This window comes from Barbus barbus (assembly GCF_936440315.1).
Source record: "Barbus barbus genome assembly, chromosome: 41".
In the NCBI taxonomy this organism is placed as follows: domain Eukaryota; kingdom Metazoa; phylum Chordata; class Actinopteri; order Cypriniformes; family Cyprinidae; genus Barbus; species Barbus barbus.
The window spans coordinates 688,859-711,376 of record NC_136719.1 but is presented as its reverse complement, the minus strand read 5'-3'; the positions used below and the strand labels follow the sequence as shown (position 1 = coordinate 711,376).

At 38.4% G+C, this 22,518-nt stretch overlaps 1 protein-coding gene across 2 annotated transcripts; it reads right to left on the bottom strand.

Annotated features, from left to right (window-relative positions):
- Positions 1–281: 281 nt before the first annotated feature.
- On the bottom strand, positions 282–15,256 carry LOC306860531 (minor histocompatibility antigen H13-like; the record flags this gene model as incomplete). 2 transcript variants are annotated; one of them, XM_079402259.1, is made up of 12 exons in its annotated part: positions 14,938–15,256; positions 12,981–13,079; positions 9,897–9,979; positions 9,706–9,794; positions 9,535–9,620; positions 7,485–7,610; positions 7,337–7,394; positions 6,126–6,209; positions 5,492–5,528; positions 5,299–5,401; positions 5,122–5,207; positions 282–1,093 (listed from the first exon to the last, which is right to left on the bottom strand). In XM_079402259.1, exons 1-12 carry the CDS (start codon positions 15,112–15,114, stop codon positions 1,024–1,026), a joined length of 1,098 nt encoding a protein of 365 aa, XP_079258385.1. In that variant the 5' UTR covers positions 15,115–15,256. The 2 variants fall into 2 exon arrangements, with proteins under 2 accessions (XP_079258385.1, XP_079258386.1); XM_079402260.1 differs by lacking the exon at positions 282–1,093 and adding an exon at positions 1,694–1,844 and having other exon boundaries at positions 14,938–15,253.
- Positions 15,257–22,518: the final 7,262 nt, after the last annotated feature.

Below are 22,518 nucleotides of genomic sequence, written 5' to 3'. Positions count from 1 at the left end.
TTGGAGAAAATGCATGATGTTCTAGGCTTGTTTATCAACACAAGCATTATATCACTGCCGTTTACTCTTTCAATGTATCGTTAATCCAGCAAAAAGATGGCATATTCCAATACTTAACAGAACTCTGCCGGTCTTCTCTCTACTGTTCAAAACTTCACACTTGCATGATGGCCTATAAAATATATAATACGTAATACACATGACAACCGTGTGAAGTTATGACCATTACTGATTTTTCAGTATGAAAAATATAGTCAAGCACACACTGGTTATATGCTTTTCTACAGTGGTAAACACCACGGTTTAATGCAAATAAAAAGTTAAACTGAGAAAGAAATGCTCCTCATGTAAGCTTAAACTTTTACACTTTTACATTGAGAAAAGAAAGATTACACAAGAGGAGACTGTAAAATAATGCTTACCAAGCTAAGCATGAGGCGTACAAACAAATATGATCAGGACACAATATGGCATAGAAAACTAAACTCAGAAGCCTTCAGCTACATCCAGAAAAACATCACATGTAAACACTGCCATCACATTATAGGGAGATATTTGGTCCCATTTTTGTTTACACTTGCAGAAAGTAAAAATACTTCATCCCAAATACTTTTGTCCCTTCATGTAATAAAAGATGGACAATTACTTTTTTCAGAAACTGAATCTCTTCTGAGATCCTGGAGTAACCGGACTTGTGACATCAGATTTTTAATAAATCTGTAGAGCAATCTGACATTACATTCAGAAAGCCTAACTTCTACCCTGTTCAAACACTGTATTATAATAATTATATATAAAAAAATAAAAATAAAAAAAAACTTTGAAAGCAAATAACCAATCAAGTTTTCAAATGTTTAAAGGCAATGAATTGAACGAAAGGAACAAGGAGAATACACAGGCACTGAGCAAGCTGCTGTACATCATTAAAATAAAGTTCAAAAGTACAGAACATGTGACTCCGAACAGGACCACATCACTGGGACAAACAAACATAGGACATGACTAAGGGCTCAACCCGCATTTTTATTTGTCTTTATCAGATTCTGTTATTTCCTCTTTCGATGACGCCTCCTCTGGCGAAGACTCTTCGTATCTGCAGGAGACACAAGAAACAAGTCAAGCGTGATTGGGAGGCAATCAGCATTTATACATATGGATAAATAGAGAAAGCTGCTGGACTGCTTTGTCCCTATATTTCATGTGACTTGTGCCTTTTAGATAAATGAATGTCTGCTGAAGTGGATTCGAGGGACAGATGTACACTGATGACGAGGAAAGCCATGAGGCAGGGCGAGAATCAAACAGACATCGAGAAGCTAACATGGCTCCTGGGATCTTAAAATGTACAATAATCCCCAGATGCAACGCTATAAACAATGCAGTTTGACTATATTTCTCGAAATGAAAAAGCTTTCGATCAGTCAACGGATGGAACGCTGCGGTCTTGCATTGCTGTCATTGAATACAGGTGAGAAACCACTGGAGGCAGTGCACCATCAGCAGGGCTTCAGGAAGCAACATGCATGACAGTGAGAGAGGTCAGCTAGGAGATAACAAAATGAAGCTCATGGAGGTACTGGGTAAAATGACCCTGAATTGTGTGAGGATGCTGACAGGAAAGTGGAGTGCAATCATCAAGGGCGATACCTGCACAGGCGGGAGCAGACAGTAATGGAAAAGCAGAATTCAGTCGTTACATGTCGGAGGGTGTGTGCCGGCGCCGGCGGGGGGTCGACAGGCCAAAACTCTGCATGGAGTTAGCCAGACTAGCTGGAGAGCCAGACACAGTGGGGAAATGAGTGAGCCGCGGCGTGTGGGGCAAAACCTCGTCTGACGACTCATAGCTGCATGCCAGAGAAGGGACATGATAGAGTGAGGAAGGAAAGAAAAAGGGAGGAGAAGGTAACGTGAAGAACAAAGCACACAGAAGTAAGATGCCTTAAAACAGGAAGAAATGGAGAAAACAAAACCTGTCTACCGCCTACAGAGGCTGCTACCTTCTGAGAGAGCACCACAAATGAAAAGCAGCGATGGCCTCTGCATGCAGAGAAAAATCACAGGAAAACATCCCTATATTGTACTTGAAGCCCTAGCATCATCCTCTTTCAAATTCTTACATTTTAATAAATTCACCTAGAATGCAAGGATATGTTTCATATCATTCAGTATAGACATTTGACATTTTTAAAATCACTTTTTTTTTTTTTTTTAAACAGAGCAATAGAAAAAAAAAAAAAAAAAGTTTAAAATTTAACCTCTGTATTTTTACAGACAAACAATTTTTTGTTTTAAGTCAAACAAAATTTAAACAAATATCTCCTTTCTTATACAGATTAAAGAAGTCTTAATTTGTCTCCTGAAGCCACAGGAGGATGCAACGAGCAAAACAATGCAGCGCATTAAATTGTTTATTCAATGCAATTAAATAAGTCTATTAAAAAAAGAAAAAAAAAAAGTGCATGACGTCTAAATTAACGAATCAAATATAATTGTAAATTGCATAAACAATTATGAACAAAGTAGCATTATGTTTTCATGCACAGCTTAACACAAATAGCCGTAGCGCTGATCACACAGTAGAGTTGTGCCGATTGACTATCGTCTATACACAACACTATCGTCTGAGATACTGACAATAGCAAATGTCTTTGTCGATAGTCAAGACGATATTAGGCTCATTGTCCTATTAACTATTATTATTATTATTATTGTTGTTAAAAAAAAAATAATTGTTGTTAGGCGGCCTATTATTATTGGGCTATCAAATTGCCCCGCTATTTCACCTCAGTGTGACACACACACGCAAATGAGGATTAAGGCCAAAGTATACTTCGGCCGTCCATTTCCACACACTGTCCTTATTACGCCATCAAGAGGGCTCGCGGACAGTCGTGCACCCCGTCGTGCAGGCAATTTTTTGAGACCGCGCAAGTCAAGTTGGTGGTCCTGCGCATGTGTTGAGCGTTACTGCTGGAGGACTCACTGAACTAAATTATACACATGTAAATATCTTATTAATAAACATTTATTAACAAAGATTAAAAATAAGATACACATTACAAATGGGCTACGTCGTTGTAAATGAGAAAAAATGATATTTACATGTGTATAATTTAGTTCAGTGAGGTTATACAGTGTTGTAGCCTAATCTTTTGTATTTTCTAAATTTCTTTGTAAACCACACACACACAGCAGCATGCAAACAAACGCACATGATATCACAGCCTATCCTACATGACTAATAAAATTATATGATACATTATAATAATGTTTGTGATTTTTATGTCAAACGAACGAGGAGATTAAACGAATTGCGTTCTTATGGGCTCATCTTGTCTGTACATATGAATTACTAATAATGTGTATATGCGGAGTTTTGTCTTTTAAAAACACCCTCAATTAACGCATTAAGCCAGGTTAAGTATTTTAGAATGTTCCTGTCAAGGTTGCGTTCATTACTATAGCAACAGTAGACTCACAATGCATTGAGTTTTAAAAATCAAGATCATTGTTAAAAGAACCATTTTCGTAAAGTCGAGATCACGAGAAAACAAGAAAAAAAATGATAATGCATGCTTAGATTCCGTAAGATGCTGCACACAATTAATGCTGAAAACCAGTTTTTCCCAGTCAGGAGTCTTGTATGCTTTCTTATATGAACTAATAAACACTTGCGTTACAGTGAATACTCCAAATGATTCAATACTGTATCATCAGCAAGAATAGAGGCCACATAATTACACAGAAGATGTGAACGTTTATGTAGGTACGGTGAATATGAAAAGGTCTGCGGTGGCAGCAGGGCTTCTGTTTATCAAGGCTCCAAGCTAATTTGTTTTATACGTTTAATTTAGTTCTCTTTTAATTAATTCATCACATTACCTTGCTTTGTATAATGTTTTCTTTTATACTAAGAAAAAATATGTAAGGAGCGGTGTGTGAAGTAACCAGCTCAAAAAAAATAGGAAGAATATGAGAAACATTTTAGGTGTCAGCACAAATCCCACGGATCACAAAGTCTAAATGTATTACTCTAGGAATCATGGGCAATAAATGTGCAATATATACAGTACATGCATTTTCATGTTATCAAAAACATGAATACACTGCCTAAAATCAGATCAATTTCAAGCAACAGAGAATTTTTGACTTCTAAAATGTTATAATTTGTAGAATTATTATAAGCACTTAAAACTTGTTTAAAAAGCTGTTTTTGTGGGGGGTTTTCTAAAATGAAATGGCAACTCACGTTACTTTAAATATTTTAATTTACAGACAAGCCTAGACTAAAAAGATTACTTAAGAGCTGAGGTTAAATATCTCTTCAGCACGATAAACAGTAGAAGAAATCTCTCAAAGCGCAACATATGAAACTACAAATGTCTGTTTTTATTCAAAGTGTAAAATCAGAGAGACTAAATTGACAGTTCTCACCGTTACAATGTTCGGTCCTGATCAACAAGCGTTTGGACATTATCCCTTCCTTGGCAGAGCACAGATACAAGTAATAAAGAAAATCATTTGATTATTGTTTATCATAAATTTTTTAAAGTTTTATTGATAAGTAGTTTTCACCCTGTGATTGCACGTTATCCGAGCAACGGTTCAACAGATATTTCACAAATCTCACGGTTCGGAGCACATTGCGGTTTTTGACCCACGGATCGGATCGGATCGTTTTTTAGATCAACGAGAAGACAAGTCTCACTTGAGACATAACTGACTGCATTTACCAGAATGATTATCGAGATGGATATTTTGTCAATTATGTGTGTGTCCAGAGGATTTCGGTGTTCGCAAGTGTGTGCGAACACAGGTGCTCAACAAACACGCATTGCAAATGTTTTCTTCGTCCAGTGTCTGCGCCATTTCTCTCCGGAAGTTATGACCGATCAAACAGTTCTTTGTGCTCTTTTAAAACAGTCGCAAGTATTACTAACACTTCTCACACAATGTAAGCGCTATGGAGCAGACTGAAGGTAAAGAGCAACAGTAGAAATGAACGTGAGCCCTGAAGTGTGCGGTCACTGTGCTTATTACAACTGCAATCCAAGCTAATGTCCCCCAAGCATCCTGACCCTGGACAAATTATGAACATGGTCAGTGTCAGAGGGGAGTTACCTGAACATCTCAGTCAGTTCTCCTTTAAACAGGGCCAGCAGCACAGGAAATCCAACACAAGCAGGGACCAGGTACAGCAGAGCAGGCTGGGAAACAAAACAACCTCGTTCAGCGCCATCTCGGCTTGATTTCTATCATGAAGGACCACAATAGTGTGTTTTATTGTTTTGTTTTTACCTGAGCGTGTTTAAAGGTGTGCATAACAAATATGGTAAGACCCAGGCCAAAAATGTAAGCCAGGAAACTGGTGTAGAAGTAAGTTCGTGTGTTCTTCTTCAAACTGAGAGTGAAAGACGAGAAAAATGACAGAACAGCTGTAAATTAAAACTAAAAGCACCTGAAGTCAGAAAAAAAAAAAAGAAGGCTTTACCTGACATCAAAGCGCAGGAGCAGAGCAATGAATATTCCTGACAGAACAGGAAAGAGTGGATTCAATAATATGCTTTTCCTTTAAATACTAAACATAACGGTCATGGCTCAGAGTTCACAGGTTGGGTCTCATTTATAAAGCGTGTGTACGCTCAGATTTGATCGTAGAGTGTGCGGACGCTTAAATCCACGCCAGCGCTCATATTTATAAAGACGTGGAAAAGTGCTTAGCATCACGTCAGGGTCTGAGCAGACCTACACACTTTCTCTTGTTCCAGTACTGCAGGTTTCTGGAAATGAAAGCGGTTCTAAATTATGATGAATGGTGATCTTTTATATGTTAATGGCATTAATTAGGAGTCGTTTGCAAGCAGAGAGCTGAAAGCATTCAGTTGCGCACAAGTTCAAGATCATTTGTGATTCATAGATTTCACATCTGAAAGAGATGTGCGTTTTCTCTTCGTACGTTCCTTCTCTGAATCACACGTACACATACTTGAGAGATGATCATAAGATCACATTTAGGATGGTTTCTGTGCAACATTTTATAAATGAGGCCCGTTATCTTGTGCGATACATACAGTAGCTGTCTTTAACATGTCAAAGTGTCTCAGAAATCATCTTCATATATTTACCTGGAATGACAATGTCCCCCAGTCCCAACATGGCAAAGTTACTGGCATCCAAACCTTTCTCCAGCAAATCTTGTGGGAAAACCACTAGAACAAAAAAGGAGTGGGAAATAGTGAAATATAAGAGTAAAAATTACCTGCAGAAATACCAGACTAAGATTAAGAGTAGTCATTTCTAGCAGAAGAGGTGAATATCAGGGTCCCTATGCCTTTTGACCAGACCAGTTCCAGTATGACTGGATAAAAATAAATAAATACAATTAGTAAACAATTTAAGATGAAAAAAATTAAATAGCTAATGACATGTTAGAGGTACACAGTGAACATACGTTCACTGTATTATATTGCATGAATAAAAAAATAAATGTTTTTGAATCATTTATTCTAATTCTATTCTTTAAAATAAAAAAGCCCCTTTTAGACTTGCACTCTTCATTTACTAACAGCTTGTTTTCTTAGAAGCTAATGTTCGTTTTTTTTATTTTTCTAATCTTTTTGCATTCTACTTGTTTTCTATTTATTATATAGTTAACAAAAGCAAAATAAGGCCTCTAACACTAGCTTGCTATATTCTTTTTCTTTCTATACGTTTTCTTTTTATTATATAATTAAAAACAAAAAATGCCTTATGTGTCCTGTGTTAAGCTAATTGAGACTTGTATATAAGCACTTATATATCATTGCTCTTTTGTTGTTTTGATTTCTTCTATTGGATAAATAGCATCTGCTACATGACTAAATGTAAATGTAAGAACTCTCTTTAAAGCTGTAAACACTATGTAAACAAAAACAATCAGGAAAATGTAACCGCACGTTATATTTTGTGTTATGAATTATGTGCTTATGCCTGTCCAGTGCAGTCTGTTATAGACTCACTTACTGTGAGGATGATTCTTTATGCAAAATGAAAATATTGAATTTTTAACATTTAAACAACACACCATATTAACCATAGAAAGTAAGTAATGCGCAGAGGACATTGTCAGCAAGCACATCTGTCAGGCAAGCATCATGATGCTGTGGGTATATGAAAAAAATTAATAAAAATGTTCTGTGATCATTTACTCTCTTTCATGTTATTCCAAAGCTGCATGACTTATTTGTGTTCCACAGAAGTATTTTGAATAATGTTGCATACAGTACTGAGATAACCAACCACCTTCTGTTCTGGAGATTAATGGAGAGAGGGATGGATGGAGAAATCAGATACTCACACTTAATTGGGGCTTCGAAGGACTTAGCAACGGTCACCATAACATTGGTGCCAAAAACCTAGAAAGCAAATAGAGTACACATTGTGGTCCCTATATTAAGCAGGCTTTACAATAGTGCATTTAATGTACTAAAATTCCCCTAACTTACCCAAAACACATCGTAAACGAACAGCCCTCCCAGCAGGATGCATCCAGTGCTGACATTGTTGAGGTGGAGCAGCTCAACTCCATTCAGGGCAAAAGCCAGACCAAACAGGTTATTGGCTATCCAATGCTGTCAGGAAATACACAGACATTTTCATATACACACACACACACACACAGGTCAACTAAAAGGTGTTTTGTTTTTATTGATGGTTGACTAAAATTAACTGCCTTTTCTTTCTGAGCAAAAAGCATAAATATGACATGAAATACTGACAACATTTAAAGAATACTTTTGTCAAAAGGCCATTTTTAATTTTCCTGTTTAATCTCTAAGCCACATATTATATTTATGAATAACCATTGTAAAAAACGTAATACAAAAATTAAATTTCACAATTGAAACCTGATGATACGAGAATTTTTTTTTTTCATATTTATATAAAAAATAAAATAAAAAAAACCTTTAAAAGTGTTGATTCTGAGGTCTGAAGTAGATTTTGAATACCGTATTTTCAATGGGACTCTGCTGAGCATGTGTAATCTTTCCCTTAAATCACCATCATTTTGGTTTGTGTGTGGAATATTTAGGACCCTGTATACGGAGTTGAAAACCAAGCATTGATAGCGGTTAATTATTATTATCAGTTATATTTAAGGGCTTGTTATTCCTTTATTATTCAGATTGGTCAGTGGAGAGATGACCGGAAAGCATTGGGTAGAGAGAGCCCAGTTGCGCTCTATATTTTGGCGCACTAACCACGAGGCTATCGGCGCCGACAGCAGTAAATTATTTTTAAAAGCTAAAGGCAACAAATACAGCAGAACAAACTATAGGCTGTTATCCACTATCATCCAGCCCAACTGAAAGAATGGTTTCTGATCAAGGTAGTAGTGCTGTACTTTAAATAATTAACGTTAACGAGGTTGTCACTTAAAACGCTGAACTTCCAAGAGAGCCCAGGTTACATCTCACTATATCTCTCGGTACCAACAGTTATTGCTCACATCTAGTTCAAACACTGAGCATGTGTACACACACACACCGATCACTGCAAAACCTTCTCAAACCATGTAACTTCATCCAAACTTAAGCATCCATGAATTGCACTCAAGAGGACTGTAGTTATGGAAACTTCCTTCGAACTTGTTTTGAAGAGTTTGAAAAAGAATATGGCTCAATCAGGGGACAGTTGCATAAACATAGCCACTGTGTTAGGACTGCGTCTTAAGAACTAGTTTGACCAGCTAGCAGTTAGCTAAGGGATAATCAGTAGAGTATCTGCCAATAATCAGCATCAGCCGATAAAAGCAACTATCTGCACTATCAGCTATGGGTGACCAGACCCGATTGTTTAGTGTCAATCAAAAGGCGGCAGAAAAAGTCTTCTGTCTGGGAATACGAGCGAGTACAAAGCATCGTGCTATGCTCTCCGACGCGCAGTAAGAGCCGCTAAACACAGATACAGAGCAGCAGATATTTCTTATATTATTGTATGTGTATTATTAACACAACATCACTATTTCAATTTTGAAATACCATGTCACCATCAATAATGGCTCTACTATATTGCAACAACCATGGCTCCCAGTGAAAGTGTAAACTGATCAAATGTGTTTCTCAAATACGGTGAAATTCACTTTGGATAAAGCGCTTGCCAAATGTAAATGAGGAGACGAGTATTAGGGTAAAGATAAGTTTGTGCGCATACATATGCAATGCACACATCTACATGTAACTAGTATAGTGAATGATGGCCAAAGCTTTCATGCAGAAATGTTAAATATTTCTATATTTATTATATGTAATACACTGAAATATGATTAGCAGTTTGGTCTGTGTGACCAAATATAGTAAATATAGTTCAAGGGCAGGAGCTTCACTTGAAACTACTGCTATTTACTGGATTTATACATTTAAATCATGTACAGAAAGAATATGCATTTGGCCTACGTAAAGCAAGATTAACTTTTTTTTTTTTTTTTTTTTTTTTTTAAACCTAAAATAAATGCAGAGAGTTCTCCAGAAAGCTGATCTAAAAGATCTACTCTACCTTTTTGAGGACGTACCAGACCCCTACCACACTGCTGATTCCCAGGCATATCAGATCCTTGGTGTCAAACTCATAGTTGACGATCTCTGTGGGAGATAACGGGGACGTTTAAGAGTATTTACACCACCATACATACAAATGCTGTTTTGTAAATGTCCAAACACTTCTCACCCTCTTTGCTTTCTCCTGAGCCCTGGGTGAACAGCAGCTGGTACTGCTTATTTGGCAAGTTATCAGGGAAAACTCTGTACATAAAGGGACTGGGACAGCAAAACCAAGAGTTAACCTAAATCATTTCATATTAAAAGCACTACACAACTCAAACTCATGAAACATTTTAGAAGCTCTATGTATTTTCATACCTCATTGTGTGAGACAGCGCTAATATTCCCAGCACGAAGAAATACATGGACAGCAGCAAGTTAATGTACTCTTGCGAGAAAATCTACAAGTGTAAAAAAAAACAAACAAAAAAAAAAAGTTAAATACATTACAAAACCATTTTAATGAATGCTTTTAAGCAAAGTTTATACAGCGTAACTGAGAAAAATATGCACATTACACAGAAAAGGTGTATTTTGTAAGTAAAGAGGTCTAGGGCTGGGCGATATAGCCAAAAAAAAAAAAAGATCACAATGCATGGTTTCTCCTTCTGGAGCATCAGTGAGTGTTTGAACCTTCTGTAATAGTTGTGCATGAGTCCCTCAGTTGTCCTCAGTGTGGAAAGATGGACCTCAAATTCATACAGTCATTGTTGGAAAGGGTTCAAATACACAAAGATGCTGGAAAACCAAAGAATGTGTGGGAGCTGAAGGATTTTTCTGAAGAACAGAACAACTATCACTAAACAGAAAAACAACAGCTGTGGATGTAAACTTTTGAAAGGGGTCATTTTTACCATTTTCTTCTCTTGTGGACTATATGTAAACATCTTATGTGAAATCTCTTATTCAGGTCAGTACTAAAACTATAACATGCATGTTGTATGATCCCTCTTATTTTGCAGATTCTGTAAGGGGTATGTAAACTTCCCCTAACAAAAAGGGGAAGTCGTGGCCTAATGGTTAGAGAGTTGGACTCGTGATCCAAAGGTTGTGGGTTCGAGTCTCGGGCCGGCAGGGATTGTAGGTGGGGGGAGTGAATGTCCAGCGCTCTCTCCACCCTCAATACCACGACTGAGGTGCCCTTGAGCAAGACACCGAACCCCCAACTGCTCCCCGGGCGCCACAGCATAAATGCTGCCCACTGCTCCGGGTGTGTGTTCACGGTGTGTGTGTGTGTGTTCACTGCTGTGTGTGTGTTCACTGCTGTGTGTGTGTTCACTGCTGTGTGTGTGCACGTTGGATGGGTTAAATGCAGAGCACGAATTCAGAGTATGGGTCACCACACTTGGCAGTATGTCACTTCACTTCACTCTAAACATTTGACTTCAACTGTATTTGAAGATGGCCATCTAGCATCATTTGTCCATTTGTAACAAACTAAGCTTAAGTGCTGTAGAAGTATTGTTTATCATTAGATTGTTAATTTCAACATTTACTAACATTTTAAAACTTACATGTTAACAGCGGTTAATGCACTATGAACTAACATGAATGATTAAGATATAATAAACTACAGTCCATTTTATTAAATTAACTTTTTTAAAATATATTTTACTTGATGTTATTTTTCTTTTCATTCAGTATCCATTTAATAAACTATAGTTGATTACACATTTATTGGCCAGCATGGAATTTGGGAATAAAAACATGACATGACTCGATTTTGATTCCCAAGCCTGCAATTCGTTTCAGTTTCAATTACGATTCAATATAATATCGATTATTTTGGATATATATCAGGTACAGTACATATTAAATTCTCAAGGAAAAAAATCCCTCAACTAATGCTGTAAAATACACACGAGTCAGGTTAGAACACCAACTTTGTTTACAATTACATTTTATACAATTTCAATTATATTTCTACTCCAATTCATTGTTGTTGTTTTTTTAATATAAACATTTAAATGGCAGCTGTCATAAATTGACATTTATTAAATATTGAAGAACAGTAAAAATGATAATGAATGTCATATGATGCCTATATTTAGTAAAATACTCCTCTAGAGTTCATTTCTGTAGCTGACTAACCGGAGTTCTACTTAATTCTATTGTTTACAAAGTGTTATAGTGGCGTCTTTCCACGGTTGAAACCCTGATTGAGTGACAGTTTTTATTGTTTGAACATTGCAAAAAAAACAAACAAAAAAACGCCCAAAAAACTGAATTTAAAATCTGAGACTTAGTTTCATATCAAAAGAAACAGGAGCACAAAGCTTTTTGCGATAAAGTGCATGGGAGGTGCAATTTAATGCTCTGTTCATTAACAAAACAGGCTAGACTAGTTGATTTTTGGGATTTAAGAATCTATATCGTTTTGTAAAAATTAGAATTGATTAAAATCGAGAAATGTATATTTTGTACCCAGCCCTATGGTCTAACCTAGAGTTCAGCAAACTCCTCTACTCATGGCATCATTACACAGCATTTGCATTGTGTGTCGTGTCAGAGCTTTAGCAGGTTTGCTCCTCTCCTGCTCTCTGTGCTCATCCTCATCCAAGCTCATGTTGAACCCCCGTCACTCACGCCATTTAAGACGTGACCATACCTTACAGTGAAACTGTGTGAATTTCAGTGGGTTAAACATTACACATTCAACATTTTCTACTTGTTTTTAAAATCCCAAATACTTACATGAATGAATCAGTAATAGATGTATAACAAGCTGCTTTAGAAATGATAGACTACAGCTTACCCAAAAATGAAGTTGTAATGTTATAGCACCATTACTTTGTTTCAAACCTGTAGAACTTATCTTCTGTGGAACACAAATCAAATATAAGGCCACACACACAGAGTTAACTACATTATCTAAACATGGCTTTTTGAAGCCTGCTTGCATGTTTTGTTCTTATAATAGTGATTTGTTCCAACAAATGCTGCACTTGTTATTTTTAACACCTTAAACAAACATTAAAATGGCAGAAATGAACAGTTTTCCCCAAACCTACTTTAAGCAATGAGTAACCAATTAACCAGCATGCATATTACCAGTGCATTGGCCTTATTAGTACTTACAGTATAAAGCACATATCAGTGTCTCAGTCGGCATGACCATATTTTAGATCCCTTAATCCACCCCATATCTAACAACTACCTTACTAACTATTAATAAGCAGCAAATTAGGAGTTTGAGGAAAAAGTCATAATTAATAGCAAGAATTGGCCCTTAAAATAAAGTGTGACCAAGCAATGATATTACACTGCAAGCTAACAAACAGACTGCTTGTATCATTTGTACCATTTTGCAGAAAACAACACACCTTCAACCTAAACACAAAAATTAGACAATTTGTAACGGTGTGACTGTGACTGAAGACACACACACACACACAAAGTCACCTTGAAAAAGAGATATAGGCCAAAGAGAGTGCAGCTGGCGATGATGGGGAATCGAGCCGCATCTCTGCTTGTGATGGTCTCAGGCATATCTGAAGGATTCTGACAGAGAGACACAAACACGGTTATGCTCATAATACACACACACACACACACAATAAGCTTGTGTACTTTGGCATAGGATATGAAACATGCAAAATAATAATAAGAATGATAATTATAACGTTTAAGGGGCGACTTCAAAAACTCATGTAAACGGTCAATTCTAAGGGTTATTAACAATATTGTGAAATGTTACAATTTAAGTGCTTTTATTTGAAAAATTATTTTTTGTAACAATATAAATATCTTTAATATATTTAATGCGTCCTTGCCAAAGTATTCATTTCTTTACTTATTTAAAAAAAAAAAAAAAAAAAAAACTGAATGGTTTTCAACATTGATCAAATGTTCCTGGAACACCAAATCAACATGTTAGAATTATTTCTGAATGATTATGTGAAACTGAAGTCTGAAAACAGGCTCTTTAAATTGTAATATTTCACAATCTTGCTGTTTTTTACTGTAGTTATGATCAAATAAATGTTATTAAGACATTAGTCTATGATGCTTAATCCAAAAGAGAGATGGCCCTCCTGTCAAGATATAGCTGATGTAAATGACAAAATGATTATCTTAAATATTGTTAACATAGTTAGAAAATCTTGCCTACATGCCCAGACCAAAGATGACACCCCTGTGAGTCATATATAGGAGGAATCTGCAGCGCTCCCTTCAATAGGAATTGCTACATTTGATCACATTTACATACATATTTACTCCCAATATTATTATTTGTTCTTCAGACATTGTTCAGTTACACTTTAGACATTCAACTAACTAAACGTAACTTTGCAGCTACTCGTCTACTAACTCGGAGTAGGGTAGGTTCAGGGTTAGTAGAAGAAGTTAACACTTCTCATAGTCAGTGTGTTGTGGACCCATCAAAATAAAGTGTTAGAAGACAGTCATTGTTCTTTGAATAATAAGTATAAGAACAGCAAGTATCAACTGTAAGAATCAGAAGAATCAGAATGAGCTTTATTGGCCAAGTATGTTTACACATACAAGGAACAACAAAAGACTGCAAAGATTTACAGAATACAAAGAACCAGACTGCGTTTGGTTTTCAACCACTGAAAATGGGTCAATTTCAACATCGAGTCGCACTGGGCTCCTAATGTCTCTGGGACTGAACCATATCGGCCCTTAAAAATTAACACAATTAAAAAAAAAAAGTGCATTAAGAAAAGGCCTTTAAAATGATATTGAGTTATCTTTACTACTACTTGTGTTCCAGGCATGCAAACTTTGAAGAGCAGTGCTTAAAGTGCTTTCCCCCCCATTTCTGAACAGCCACCACTGGCATATAATGCAACAAATAGACCTACTTGTGAATTTTATAATATATATATATATATATATATATATATATAGATAGATAGATAGTCGGAATCTGACCCCCTTTACAAAATAGTGGATTACCCTGTAAATATTCATCCATGAAATGTAGTATTTTGATTTTCATCACTATGCATGTGTTTATCTTTCTTCAGGAGAAAATGGACAAGATCAAAACTTCTGGTTGGGTACTCAGACAGGAATGACTATTTCAAACCCTGGACTGAGTTATGAAGGGAGCAGTCCTGTTTCATATCGCTTCAGAAGGAACAGAACACGGGTTTGAATTACATAATTACACTGGGAACTTAAATACAGAATGACAACGTGTCCAGTAAACATACATAAAACATATCAGTGGATGCAGTTCTGAATGTTCACCAGATCATGCATTAGGTAACATATGGCAGTATGACAGGCCTCTCAAACCAGAGGCAAATCAATCAAGAGCAGCAGGTCAGACTTCTCCAAAGACTGTTTCAAGCTCATGCTGAGCGCGTGGAGTTAAACACGAGTTTACCTTGCTCTTGGAGCAGCCCACGGATTTGAGCGCTCCGAAGAAGATGGGCAGCAGGGCCATGAGCAGCAGACTGCCGTACGCCAGCGCTGTGCCCTCGGCGCTGGACACGAACCGGCCCGCGGTCCCGTTCACCGCATCCGACCCGTTAGCGGCTGCGTCCTGCTCCACATCAGCCATGTTCCCGCGCCTTTAAACACTGCGAGCCTCAAATACAGATGCGCTGAGAGTATCAGCTGAGTGCACTTCTCAATGAGATGAGCTGGAATCTCTCTTAAGGCCACGTCTCCGCGATCCTCTGCTCTCACACCCGCGCACTGCCCCCCGCTGGACCGGAGGAACTATTACCGGAACACAACATTCATATTATTATTCCTACGGATTATTATTAGGGGTCTAACTTTGTACTGATCTTCTTCTTCCTCTTGCAATTCGCAGTCTCTTCTGCTCACCAAAGCTATATGATCCAACATACAGCAAATACAGTAACAGTAACAAATATGTGTACTATTTAAAAGAACTATTTTAATATATTTAAAAATGCATCTTATTCCTATGTTGGAAAAGCTGTATTTTCAGCATCATTACTGCAGTCTTCAGTGTCACATGATCTTCAGAAATCATTCTAATGATTTACTGCTCAAGAAACATTTCTGATTATTATCAGTTGAAAACAGTTCTGTACTTTTTGGGGATTCTTTGATGAATAGAAATTTCTAAAGCACAGCATTTATCGGAATAGAAAGCTTTTGTAACATTTTACACTACTGTACAAAAGTTTGGAGTCAGTGATATATATTTTTTTGTTCCAGAGCAAATAATTTTGGCTAAAGTTTCATAACTTATTTATTTATTTTTAATATTTGTATTATATATTTTACTTTATTTTGTCATCATATTCTATATCCAGCAGTGTAAGACATCAGATTGAAGGGTGACTGTAGGATGAACTGTATTTTCTGTTTGCGTTTTTTCAAGGCAAAGTTAGTCTTTCCAAAAACGGATACTTGGAGACCCCAAAAGGACACCATATAACCAAATAATGTAAGGAAACGTATCTGAACTGAGTATAGCATGGATAGTTATATAGTTGTTGGTGTGTATTGCCTAGATCAGAGACCTGCATGCAGCAAACTGCTAATATTTGATGTAACAGGTAGAGATTATTTGTGCTGTCACTTGTGGTGCAGGTAATCAATAGGCACAGGCAGACTTTGGGTCCAATAGCCAACACTATTTATACTCAATTCGATACCCACTGAAAGGCAGTCTCATGCATACTCATGTCCACAATCTGTAGTCTGAAGACCGTTTGCAGCATTGAGCATTGTAACTAATTAAGATGCAATTGAAGTTAATGCAGAGATTCAGGAGAGAAACTCTTTCTATTTATCTGAAGCAGTCATAATTCCTGGGTGGGTACTGGTCATGACAGTTATACACTCCAGGCATAGGTGAAAGCAGTTAGTAGAATAAGTTGACATATACTTGACATATACCCCCAACTTCACACTGGCTCTGATGGACTACAAACTAACTACAATGGAGTTTAATGGAGGGTCCACATACAGTGCGTGTGACAAAAATGTCATCACCAGAATAGCACCATCTTATTTTTGTAATCGTGCATATTTTCTACGTGCACATTGAACAATGCACATCACACATGCGCACTGAATTTGTTCTAGTGCTAAGTTGTTCCACAAGCTGGCAACACTGGCCTGGCCCTATGTTTCACAGTAGAAAACAAAACTAAAAAGATGGAACAACAACAGATGCCTGCATTGACAAGCGCTTGTGTAAGGAGTTATCAGATAGCTGCAACTTTAGTTAAGAAAAGTGCAAATACATTTTTATCTGTCATAACTTTGGTAGAAAAATAGAGCAGACACTGGATAAAGATGAAGCACTCTTGAGTGTGTGTGTGTGTGTGTGTGTGTGTCGACCGCCTGTGTTTGCACACTCTATCAAATGGAGTATACTTTGAAAGGCAACATATTCAACGGCATTCGAGGCATGCACTAGTGTACATGTCATCTGAATGTGCGTGAGCCACAATATTAGTATAATACAGTGGTTAAATAAAACCATCCGCGACGCCCTGAGATCCCGCTCCGCTGCCTACAACACAGGGCTCATCACCGGGAACATGGATGATTACAAGGCTGCATCTTACAGCGTGCGCAGATCGGTGAAGGAGGCGAAGCAGCGCTACGGGAGGAAACTAGAGTCGCAATTCCAACATGGCGACTCTAGGAGCCTGTGGCAGGGACTTAGAACCATCACGGACTATAAAACACCACCCTCCAGATCGGGGAATGCGGACGCCTCTCTGGCTGACGAGCTGAACACTTTTTATGCTCGCTTCGAGGCTGCAGCTAATCACGCTAACGGCGCTAGCAGTGCTAACTGCATGCACGCTGAGGAAGCCGGTGAGGACAACGTATTCACCATCACGGAGTATGACGTGAGGAGGGCATTCAAGAGAGTGAACATCAGGAAGGCAGCAGGACCAGATGGCATCACAGGTCGGGTTCTGAAGGCCTGCGCTGACCAGCTAGCACCGGTGTTCACCGAGATCTTCAACCTCTCCCTGGAACAGTCCATAGTCCCCTCATGCTTTAAGCAGTCCACCATTGTTCCTGTCCCCAAGAAACCGCAGCCCACCTGCCTAAACGACTATCGCCCTGTAGCCCTCACATCAGTGGTGATGAAGTGCTTTGAGAGACTGGTCAGAGACTTCATCATTGCATCACTACCAGACACACTGGATCCACTACAGTTTGCATACAGACATAACCGCTCCACGGAGGATGCCATCTCACACCTCCTCCACACCACAACAAGTCACCTGGACTGCAGAAAAGGGAATTATGTAAAAATGCTGTTTGTGGACTACAGTTCAGCGTTTAACACCATAATTCCCTCCACACTCACCTCCAAGTTGGAGGTCCTTGGTCTCAGCACATCCTTGTGCCAATGGATCTCCAGCTTCCTGAAGGACAGACAGCAAGCCGTACGGATGGGTAAACACACCTCATCCTCCATCACCCTAAGCACTGGAGCCCCTCAAGGTTGTGTTCTGAGCCCCCTGCTGTACTCACTGTACACTTATGACTGTGTGGCCACTTCCAACTCCACCACCATCATCAAGTTTGCTGATGACACTGTTGTGTTGGGCCTGATCTCAGACAACGACGAGACGGCCTACATACAGGAGATTAAGAACCTGGAGAGTTGGTGCCAGGTGAATAGTCTACACCTGAACATCAGCAAAACTAAGGAGCTGATAGTGGACTTCAGTACGAAGCAGGAGCGGTCATACCAGCCGATCACGATCAACGGGACTCCAGTGGAGAGAGTGGACAGCTTCAGATACCTGGGTGTTCACATCACGCAGGACTTGACTTGGTCCTGTCATACCAGCACCCTGGTGAAGAAGGCCAGGCAGCGTCTGTACCATCTGAGACGCTTAAGGGACTTTAGACTTCCCTCTCGGGTGCTTAAGACTTTTTACACCTGCACCATCGAGAGCGTCCTGACGGGCAGCATCACTTCCTGGTTCGGGAACTGCACTATGCAGGACAGACGAGCCCTCCAGAGGGTGGTGCGTTCAGCGGAACGTACCATTCACACCGAGCTCCCTGACCTGCAGGAGATCTACAGCAAGCGGTGCCTGACCAGGGCCAGGAAGATAGTGAAGGACCTCAGCCATCCCAACAATGGACTCTTTTCTCTGCTGCGTTCAGGGAGACGCTTCCGCTCCATGAAGGCGAACACAGAGAGAATGAGGAGGAGCTTCTTCCCGCAGGCCATTCGGAGTCTTAACCACTCTCCACTATAATCACATCACCCCACATTTCCACTTTGCACATTTTTCAAGTACAAAAGGTCACGTAAGGATAAATGAGTGGGACTTACATACCATTTGTCTTTGTCTTTAGTATTCCTTTTACTCACTTATACACTTTACTGCACTGCACAGCACACGGACACTTTATCACTGACATACACTTTACTTTTTATAGAATCTATATAGAATCATATTCTATTTTTTATTCCTCATATCTATTTTTATTCTCATATCTATTTGTTATTTTATTTTATTGCTAGTTTATTTCTGTATATATGTTTACTGTACTTTTTCTATTTGTATTTTTGTAAACTTGAGGTTTTTCTTAATTTTGTTGGACAATTTGTTGGACAGTCGTACAATACATTTCACTACATGTCGTACTACGTATGTATATGTATGTGACAAATAAAATTTGAATTTGGTTCTCAATTCCAGTCCTCACGCCCCAAACCCCCGCCACCCTGCTCTGCATATTTTGCATGTCTCTCTTTGTTAACACACCTGATTCAGGTAATCTTCTTCTTATTCTTCTGGTATTAATGGCGGTTGGCAGACCAACTAAAATGGTGCATTCCCGCCACCTACTGGATAGGAGTGTGGAGCGCGTAATGTTTAGGAAAAAAAAACTAAATAAAACTACAATCTCTTAAATTCTATTTATCAATCTTGTTTCTTTTAAGAAAATAATTAATTCATTTAATATTCTTGATTGCTTTGGGCCATTTCCTAACATAACCTGAGGTGACAAATTATTTATTCCCAAGGATCTTAACACTTGAATTAGTATAAATCTTTCTCTTTCATATGCATCAAGTCAAGTCACCTTTATTTATATAGCGCTTTTTACAATGTATATTGTGTCAAAGCAACTGCACAATATCAAAAAAGGAAAATAGTGTGTCAATAATGTAAAATGAAAAGATTAAAAAAAAGATTTTCAGTTAAAGGCATTTCATTATTGAATTCAGTGATGTCATCATCCAGTTCAGTTCAGTTTAAATAGTGTCTTTGCAATCAGGTCGACGATATCGCTGGAAATGAAGTGTCCCCAACTAAGCAAGCCAGAGGCGACAGCGGCAAGGAACCAAAACTCCATCGGTGACAGAATGGAGAAAAAACCTTGGGAGAAACCAGGCTCAGTCGGGGGGGCAGTTCTCCTCTGGCCAAACGAACCAGCAGTTCAATTCCAACTGCAGCAAAGTCAGATTGTAAGGGCTCAACTGGTTCCAGTGGTCTTTCCCGATGGCTGTCTAAGTGGCGGGGTCCTGCCTGGGGATCTGTCTCTAGCGCTCATCTCGGTGTCCTGGTCTCCGCTGACGTTCAGGGCTGTAGAGGTCGTCTCTGGGTGCTGATCCACCATCTGATCTGGACACGGACTGAGAAACAGAATAGAACCAGACAAATATTAGCAAATATTGCCTCCCGAACAGTATTAGGTAGATTGTTCCAGAGTTTGGGTGCTAAATAGGAAAAGGATCTGCCGCCCGCAGTCGATTTTGATATTCTAGGTATTATCAAATCTCCAGAGTTTTGAGAACGCAGCGTACGTGGAGGACTATAATGTGATAAGAGCTCACTCAAGTACTGAGGAGCTAAGCCATTCAGGGCTTTATAAGTAGTTAACAAGATTTTAAAATCTATACGATGTTTAATAGGGAGCCAGTGCAGTGTTGACAGAACCGGGCTAATATGGTCATACTTCCTGGTTCTAGTAAGAACTCTAGCAGCTGTATTTAGGACCAACTGTAGTTTGTTGATCAAGCGTGCAGAACAACCACCCAATAAAGCATTAAAATAATCTAACCTTGAGGTCATAAACGCATGAATTAGTATTTCTGCATTTGACGTTGAGAGCATAGGTCGCAATTTAGATATGTTTTTGAGATGGAAAAACGCGTTTTACAGATGCTAGAAACATGGCTTTCAAAGGAAAGATTGCTATCAAACAGCACACCTAGGTTCCTAACTGATGAAGAAGAAATGACAGAGCAGCCGTCAAGTGTTAGATAGTGTTCTAGGTTATTACATGTGGGGTTTTTAGGTCCGATAATTAACACTTCTGTTTTTTCAGAATTTAGCCGTAAGAAATTACTCTTCATCCAGTTTTTTATATTGACTATGCATTCCGTTAGTTTCTCAATTTGTTGTGTTTCACTGGGCCGTGAAGAAATATAGAGCTGAGTATCATCAGCATAACAGTGAAAGCTAACACCATGTCTCCTGATAATTTCTCCCAAGGGTAACATGTAAAGCGTGAAAAGTAACGGCCCTAGTACTGAGCCTTGAGGTACTCCGTACTGCACTTGTGATCAATATGATACCTCTTCATTCACTGCTACGAACTGATGGCGGTCAGATAAGTACGATTTGAACCATGCTAAGGCACTTCCACTAATGCCAATAAAGTGTTCTAGTCTATTTAAAAGAATGTTGTGGTCGATAGTGTCAAACGCAGCGCTAAGATCCAGTAGCACTAATAAAGAGATACAACCACGATCAGATGATAGAAACAGGTCATTTGTAACTCTAATGAGAGCAGTCTCAGTACTATGATACGGTCTAAATCCTGACTGGAATTCCTCACAGATACCATTTTTCTCTAAGAAGGAATATAATTTTCCTCTGTCTGATTGCCTCTTCAAGATTAATTGCTTTTTGTATTCCCCAATTGTAAGTCGCTTTGGATAAAAGCGTCTGCCAAATGACTAAATGTAAATGTAAATATAATTGTGAGGATACTACTTTTCTAGTATCTTTGACAGAAAAGGGAGATTTGAGATCGGTCTGTAATTAACTAGATCTTTGGGGTCAAGTTGTGGTTTTTTTAATGAGAGGCTTAATAACAGAAGGTTTTGGGGACATATCCTAATGACAGTGATGAATTAATAATAGCCAAAAGAGGATCTATGACTTCTGGAGGCAGCTCTTTTAGTAGTTTAGATGGAATAGGGTCTAACATACATGTTGTTGGTTTAGATGACTTTTCTGTAGGATAGGGTATTTTCCCGCCAGGCTATACGAAATACCTCTAGTTTAGTTTTCCTCCATCTGCGCTCCATTTTCCGGGCTGCTCTCTTTAAGTTGCGAGTGTGCTCATTATACCACGGAGTCGGACTGTTTTCTTTGATCTTCCTTAAGTGTAAAGGAGCAACCGTATCTAAAGTGTTAGAAAAGAGAGAGTCCATAGTTTCTGTTACATCATCAAGTTTTTCTGTGCTGTTGGATATGCTGAGGAATTTAGATAAATCAGGAAGATTACTTACAAAGCAGTCTTTTGTGGTAGAGGTGATGGTTCTACCATACTTGTAACAAGGAGTAGAATTTACAGTTTTAGCTATATGGAGTTTACACAAGACTAGATAATGATCTGAGATATCATCGCTTTGCTGCAGAATTTCAACACCACTAACATCAATTCCATGAGACAGTATTAAATCTAGAGTATGATTTCCACAATGAGTAGGTCCTGAAAAGTGTTGTCTAACCCCAATAGAGTTCAGAATGTCTATGAATGCTGATCCTAATGCATCTTTTTCATTATCGACATGGATATTAAAATCACCAACAATTAAGACTTTATCTGCAGCCAGTACTAACTCAGGTAGAAAATCAGCAAAGTCTGTATGGTGCCCTGGTGGCCTGTATACATGGTTTTAGCCATGTTTCTGTCAAACAGAGCAAATCTAGGTTATGATTATTGATCAAATCATTTACAAAAAGTGCTTTTG